We start from the raw sequence: 8,031 nt of genomic DNA, 5'->3' as shown, positions 1-8,031 counted from the left end.
TATAAGATATTAATAAAAAAGCCCAATGAAAACAAAAAAAAAAATTAAGAGAGAATTTACTTGAAATTTTTTAAACAAGGAAAGAAACTAGTAATTAAACTTAAAAAGATAAAAAAATAAAGTGGAAGTATTTTAAATTTCTTAAATAACAGTAAAAGCTAAATAGGAGAAAGGTGAATAGTTGGGCGAAAATAAGGGATGTGTGTACGTATGAATTTAAGTGAGATACCTACTTATTAGTTAATTTGTAATAAAATAAAGAAAAACGTTTTTGTTTGATATTTATTTATTTATTGGAGAGGAAATAAAAAAAGGAAGAAAGAGTGAGACGATAGTGAGGATACTGGGCCCATGTGGAGTAGAAGTGTATCCACAGAGCACAGAGCACAGAGCACAGAGCATGAGGTCTATAAATAGTGTATAGTTTTTATGAACGAAGACCATGCCACCACACTTTCACTTCTCTCATTTCTCCTTCCCATCCTCAAAACCTTTCTGAGTTTGGAATCTAAGTTCTACTTGTGTTACTGAGTTAAGCAAAGATGACCATGGAAGAGGGGACGGTGGTGAACCAGGACTACACACAAGATGGAACTGTCAACATTAAAGGCAAACCTATTCTTAGATCCAACAGTGGTGGTTGGAAAGCTTGTTCCTTTGTAGTCGGTAACCTTTTTCTATCCTCATTTTCCTCATTAACTATCAACTCTTTCTCTCTGTCTTGCTAATTAACAAACCCTCTCCTTCCACCTTTTAACTCTTTCACTTCCTCCTTTTGCTTTCCTTTTCTTCTACAAATGTACAACTATTTTATTAAATTAAAACCTTTCTTACATTTCATTCTATCACAAACCATTTAACAACTCTAAGCAAGCTTCCAACACTCATAGACAACACACGCACCCCTATCATGTTAACGCAAACCTTCCCATCCATGTCTCTCGTATGACTATTCCTTCTTTTTCTTTTATCTGTGATTGTTTCTCCAATTTCCAAACTTTGAACTCAGTACCACTGCAAGATTTGGTGAGAACTGACAAGAGAAATTTACTCGCTCCATTTTTTACCTTTGTCCTTCGCTTCGCATTTCCTATTTTTGGCTGCAATTTGGGGTTTTGCTTTGCTTAGCTGGGCAGCGAAGTGATGGTGTACCTGCAGCTTCAGTCCTTGCATTAAATATCTCTTGGCATAACATTAAAAAAAAGAAAGAAAAAGACAAAAGGAGTTTGTCATTTTCTCTTTCACTCAAACTACTTCTAACAAGTATATTTTACCATTAAACAAACCTTCTTTCCTTTAGTAGTACACTCTCTTTTTTTTATATATATATTTTCTACATGTTATGTTATCCACATACGTATTAGTTTTGTATACATATTTTGTCCTTTTTTGTAATTTAATGGATGAAGTCAACAAAAACATTCACACGTCCTTATATTTTTCCAAATAAATATTATGTTCTCCACATCATATCAATTGAAGTTAATAATATGTAATTTAATTTTTAATAAATTATTTGCCTTTCCTTTCCTAAAAGTATTTTTTTTCGCAGTGATCCTTAGAACCGTATATATATACTACTTTTTACTCTAAAGTAAATTTATTAATAAATCCGTCCAATACGTTATTAGTTTATAAATCAAGTTTAATTTATATATACAGTCTTATGTTTATAAATTGATAAAGAAAAATGACATTTTGAAGTACTAGTAAAGCTGAATAAATTTATTATACTAAACTATTTGTATTTATTGAGAAAGTAAGAATCTTTTATATTTGTAAAGTGTATTATCTTTTATAAAATAATATTATTTTTTTTGAAAGATTAATCTGTTTGGGTGAAGCCTTTTAGAAGCTAAGGCAAGGAATATTTTCGTAGGGTGTCGTTGTCGCTCTTTGTTCACGAGGGTGTGGGCTTTCTTTGTGATTTTAAAATGAATACTAATATACTGACAATTAATATTAGTTATATAAGTAATTATAATTATTTATTAAAGCATGATTAATTCATTTAAATATTATTTATTATTATTACTAAAAAAATTGTTGATTAAAATAGTTGTGAAGATATAAGTTTTGTTTTATGGATCGAAAAAGGGTGTTGGAAAGGAATGCATGGAAGTTGGAGTTGTCCCTCTCAGAGTGGTGGTCTCCATGGTAGTGGCTGGTGGGCTCGCTCGTGAGCGAGAGAATCAGAAGCTCTTATTCTGCGTTAATGGAATTCGAACAGATGTTTATCAATCGTACAAAGTAGATTAGGTTTAGGCCTGGAAGTAGCCGTTTTCTCCATTTCGATCATGCCAAATTTCCATAACCACACGAACCAGACGCATGCTTCCCATAATCATAAACTTCTTTTTCAAACATTTTTTATTTCAATCAAGACTGGTTTAACAATTTTTTTCATCTCTTTCCTAGCTAGTTCTTATCTGAAAGCTATTCCTAAAAACTAGTTTTAAAAAATAAAAACAGAATCAACTAAAAAAGCCTTCTTGCACTTTCAACGATGCCTATTATTGTATGTTAGCTGGATTAAATAATGCGTGATATTTTATTTCCAGACTCGTCGTACTGTTTGTTTTTATTATATAAGTCATTTGGGCTTATTTTAATTATTTTTGGATAGCATACGATGTTTAACGTATTGAATTACATAAAACAAAAATATCTCTCCAAGAATATTAAAAAAGTATTATTGTTATTACTTGTATTATTGAAAGATAGTGAATATTTTATTATCAGGAACTAGGCTGGGAAAAAGGGTTTGGATTGGAAACAAACCGTTGACGAACATACCACGCTTCTGATTGAATTGTCACGGATACCAATTCGTAGAGTTATATAATTAGTGTGATATATTTGACGAGATGACGTAACTCGTGTTTTTGTATGCACACGTAACTTAATTTAATTAGCAAAATGAGCAGGGTGGTTATAGCAAAAACTAGTTATTTATAATTTGAAAGAAGAAAATTGAGGTTTGAATTGATATATGTTGATGCAGTGTATGAGGTATTCGAAAGGATGGCGTACTATGGAATATCATCAAATTTGGTCGTGTATCTTACAAAAAAGCTTCATCAAGGGACAGTATCATCTTCAAACAATGTCACCAACTGGGTTGGCACCATTTGGATGACACCAATTTTAGGTGCCTATGTTGCTGACGCTTTCCTCGGCCGCTATTGGACTTTTACCATAGCCTCTACCATTTATCTCTCGGTAATTAACTCCAACTCTTTCTCTTTTGCGCCTCAAATAACACTCTTCATTCATTCATTTGGTGTAACCTCCTCCTATATTAATCTACTAACAACTTGATACCACATCGTTCAACTTGTTTGACTTCTCATGTTAACTATTATTAGCGTATTCCATTTTCTATAATATGTCAAAAATAGTTTACTCCGGTCATTGAAATCTTGTCACAAAAAAACATATGTAAAGTGTCTAGGTAGGCCTTTGACAATTTAACCTCAATTATTCGGATCTCAAGTGTTCATCCCTTCTAATCTCACATGGGTGGGACATATAAAATGTTTGAAGTTTATGTCCTCTCTCAAGCTTACGTTTGTGTAAATCATATTATATTTGTTTAATTATTAATAGGTAGTATGAAACAATTGATTATTCTATCAATATATATTTGAAAATTATGGAAAGTGTGAGTGTAAAGTTGATTTAAGTCAAAGCACACTCTGTCTGCCTTTGGTGAATCCCATACCACAGACCCCGGTGGCATTATCACCACCTTTCAACACCCCACTCCCACATGTTAGAAACTAGGAAAAGTCTCGCTCAAGATCCTTGGTGCTTGTTCTTCTTAATATAAAAAATATCATAAAGTTATATCTTACAAAATCATTTTTTAAGTCCGCATATTTTGACCATAACCCTGATTCTTGTATATATATGTATATTTCATTATGAGATTAATTAAAATGATTTAGTATTTTGATACCATGTTGCATGTCACTTGCTGATTACTCAACACAAAAATCTGTCAAGAACCAACCAACCAAATGAAGCTACCATATGCCATAACACTTTCATCCTTTTCGATCAAAGACTTGACATTTTCTTTTCTTTTTGCAATATTGCTAGTATGATAAATGGACAATAGCTATCGCTGGACCAATAATACACTAATTCTCGAGTTTGATTACTGATTCTAGATAAACAAAAGAATCTTGCTGCTCAGCCAGTGAATCGGAACTTGACTTTTGAGGATGAATGATTATTGAGATGGCATACTATTTTTATGACTATGATGTTTAATGAATTATAAAATATTTAAATATTGCTAATTTCATATTAAGTATTTTAGCTCTATTAAATATAATTGATAGACCACAAAAATTCTTATCTTTATCAATAATTATTTTACATATATATGTGATTAAACTTGAGAGTACGTTTTTACATGATTAAATCTAATCCCATGTATAATTAAAATTTTGTAAATGAATCTGTAATAGAATTGAGATAGAAGATGTTAAGATATTGGAAAAATATTAGAATTTGACCTCATGACAGTGTTGTCTAAGAAAACGACACGGAAGGTAGTAGGAAAGTGTCCCGGTCACTATCTACTGTCTAATTTGGTTCAAAGCATGTGGCATTCTTTTCATACTTGTGACGCTAGTGGACCGCGCTTTTCATGGTTGTGTGTACACCCTTCTAAAGTATGTATGGTTTTATGGTCCACAATATAGGTTATCATGTTTTTGTACCTGCAACAAGTAAAAGTCTAGCCATCCACAAGTAAACCACACTAAGTCCAAAACTATTTATCAAGCTCAAGTCAGTTACTGGGGCAGGTGCGGTCGTGGGGCGTCAGAGTGAGCCACGAATAAAGATAACTAACAAGTTGTATAGGAGAATCTGATAACAAGACAAAAGTGTCTAAATAATTACATATAAAAAGTGAAAAATCCGACACGTGTTTTTATAACACCCTCTGTGTTATTTATGTAAGTAATTATATGATAACCTTCATCCTAATCTTAATATTTTCACTCAATAAATCCAAACATATATTCAGATAAATTTTTGTTTGCATATAGAAAAATCTGAACAATGATGAGTTTGGCTCCCCAATTGTTCTTTTAATCTCTATATGTATGCATAAGGAGAAAGGCAATGTAGATTGAGACGTTAAAGTCAGAGTTAGAGCCATAAAGTAGGTTTTGTAGCATCGGAAAATTTTTAAAGAGTAGGATAACTTTTTGTACTAATTTGGTGGTTATGCAAACTGTTTAAACTGTCAAATTAGTTAGTTGCGGTTGTCTGATTGTTTGATCTGTATTGGGATCGTTAATGGCAGGGTATGTCTCTGCTTACACTGGCAGTGTCCCTTCCGAGCCTAAAGCCACCTGCATGCTTCGAAAAGGATGTGACAAAATGCGCGAAAGCCTCCACACTACAGCTAGCAGTGTTCTATGGTGCACTTTACACTCTAGCAGTGGGAACTGGAGGAACCAAGCCCAACATCTCCACCATAGGAGCTGATCAGTTTGATGATTTTCACCCTAAAGAGAAGTTGCATAAGCTCTCTTTCTTCAATTGGTGGATGTTCAGCATCTTCTTTGGGACCCTCTTTGCAAACAGCGTTCTGGTGTATATCCAAGATAATGTGGGCTGGACTCTTGGGTATGCTCTTCCAACACTTGGCCTTTTAGTATCAATCATGATATTCCTGGCAGGCACACCCTTCTACAGGCACAAAGTGCCTGCTGGTAGTACCTTCACTAGAATGGCTAGGGTCATTGTGGCTGCTTTGAGGAAATGGGAAGTGCCTGTCCCTAGTAACTCTAAAGAACTATATGAACTTGACAAGGAAGACTATGCAAAGAAAGTGAACTACAGAATTGATCACACTCCAACACTCAAGTACAAAACTCTACCATACCTTCGTTACATGAGTATTTTCTTTTTCAATTTACTGAATAATATAATAAATGACACTTGTACATGGAGCATGCGGTTTTGTATACACGATGAGCGTAGTTTTACAATGCAATTTTCATGTCTTTAGTAATAATAATAATGCATATTCGTGTAGGTTCCTTGATAAGGCCTGCGTTAAAACAGATTCAAACACTAGTCCATGGATGCTTTGCACAGTTACACAAGTGGAGGAGACAAAACAAATGCTAAGGATGATTCCTATCTTGGTTGCTACTTTTGTTCCTAGTACAATGATGGCTCAGATAAATACCCTTTTTGTGAAGCAAGGAACTACTCTTGACAGACATATCGGAAGCTTCAAAATTCCCCCTGCTAGTTTGGCTGCATTTGTTACTGTGTCCTTGCTTGTGTGTGTTGTGCTCTATGATCGTTTCTTTGTGAAGATCATGCAAAGGTTTACCAAGAACCCCAGAGGCATTACCCTTCTTCAGAGGATGGGAATTGGCCTTGTAATCCACACACTGATCATGATCATTGCATCTGGGACAGAAAGCTATAGACTAAAGGTTGCAAGAGAACATGGAGTAGTTGAAAGTGGAGCACAGGTTCCTTTGAGCATATTCATTTTGCTTCCTCAGTTTATACTGATGGGAACTGCCGATGCCTTCTTAGAGGTTGCCAAAATCGAGTTTTTCTATGATCAAGCCCCAGAACACATGAAGAGCATCGGAACTTCGTATTCCACAACTACCTTGGGCATTGGTAACTTCATCAGTTCCTTTCTTCTCTCAACAGTGTCACATGTCACCCAGAGAAATGGTCACAAGGGGTGGATTTTGAACAACCTGAACGAGTCTCATCTTGACTACTACTATGCATTTTTCGCAGTACTAAACTTCCTCAACCTCATCTTCTTCGCGTTTGTTACAAGGTTCTATGTATATAGGGTTGAAGTTTCAGATTCCATTGACGTGCTTGCCAAAGAACTGAAGGAAAAGACCGTGTCCAACGTTGTGAATCCCAGAGACTAGTAGTTTCAAAACTTGCTGTTATGTACAAATTTGGATGGCCAACGAACTAAGTATGTGTGTGTCTGTGGGGTGTGTGGGTGTTGACTTTGGAATGGTTTTGGTCATTGGAAGCCACTTCAGAAGAGAACCTAATCAAGTTATAGTTATTGGAGGTCGTTTTAGCATGTGATCGTTTTTCCTTATCCTTTGTAACCTTCGAGAAATGTCACATGCATCACCAAAAAAACAATATTGGGAAAAAGAAATGTAATGTCTTTGATGTTTATCTTTTTTAGAACTTCTCTGGCCACTCAAGCTTTTCTTTAGTTAAGAAATTGTACAATAAAGGGTTGAAGACAAAATCTATCAGGTTAGATTTTTATTTCATTCATACAATAAATTTTCCTTTTAATATTAAAGCGATTTCTTTGTCGGCAGCTAAAGACTACAAATTGATTTTCGTTTTTATTCTAATTTGAAAACTCTTACAAATAATAATGAAAATAAGAAATAAGATATGAGAAAGATATACGTTAAGAAAATTACAATTATAAATATTTTCATGAAAAGTTAAAAATTTATGATTCGAACACGATAAGTAAACTTGCAGAATTTCCTTTTTTCCTCTTATCTTTTGTTGTTGGAAGTTCCATTTGTGGGAAGCATTTGGAGCCATAGGAGGCCACGTATTATTATCCTTTACACACTGATTTTGATGACGATGACTACACACAGATTCAATAACTACTGCTTTACCACTTTTTCGCAACATAAACAAAATGTTACATTAAGGACTTCATATATAAATGGGCATGGCATGTTGTTATAAGTTCGCTACTTCGTTCAATAAATACGTTCACAAGCTTAAATTTTTAAGCTTTTCGACTCAAATTTATTAATAATATAAATAAGTTGTACTTTGAAAATACAACTTTCAAAGTAAATACTTTGAAAACACAACTTCCTCGCTTAACTTTTTTTTTTTACAGAATTTTAGTATTGATTGAAGTATTTTATTTTAGAATACCTTTTTTTTCTATAAACTGATTGATGAATTGAAATTTAACTATTAAAACAGTATCGCATAATTTTTTTTAAATATTCACATATA

General features: G+C 33.7%; 1 protein-coding gene across 1 annotated transcript; it reads left to right on the top strand.

Moving 5' to 3' along the window:
- Positions 1-424: 424 nt before the first annotated feature.
- On the top strand, positions 425-7,218 carry LOC108326055 (protein NRT1/ PTR FAMILY 5.2). The gene is made up of 4 exons (XM_017559299.2): positions 425-666; positions 3,005-3,222; positions 5,327-5,892; positions 6,065-7,218. The coding sequence occupies exons 1-4, from the start codon at positions 543-545 to the stop codon at positions 6,939-6,941; spliced, it is 1,785 nt and encodes a 594-aa protein (XP_017414788.1). The 5' UTR covers positions 425-542; the 3' UTR covers positions 6,942-7,218.
- The last annotated feature ends 813 nt before the right edge of the window (positions 7,219-8,031 follow it).

The sequence above is a fragment of the Vigna angularis genome, chromosome 3, assembly GCF_016808095.1.
Source record: "Vigna angularis cultivar LongXiaoDou No.4 chromosome 3, ASM1680809v1, whole genome shotgun sequence".
Lineage (NCBI taxonomy): Eukaryota > Viridiplantae > Streptophyta > Magnoliopsida > Fabales > Fabaceae > Vigna > Vigna angularis.
Note: the sequence above shows the minus strand (reverse complement) of the source record. Positions and strands in the feature narration are given on the sequence as shown.

Bases quoted from the DNA above. Each gene is read 5' to 3' on its own strand.
- LOC108326055 (XM_017559299.2), top strand. From the start codon at position 543: ATGACCATGGAAGAGGGGACGGTGGTGAACCAGGACTACACACAAGAT. The intron at 3,223-5,326 runs GTAATTAACTCC...CGTTAATGGCAG, and splicing joins CCTCTACCATTTATCTCTCG to GGTATGTCTCTGCTTACACT. The intron at 5,893-6,064 runs GTACAAAACTCT...ATATTCGTGTAG, and splicing joins GATCACACTCCAACACTCAA to GTTCCTTGATAAGGCCTGCG.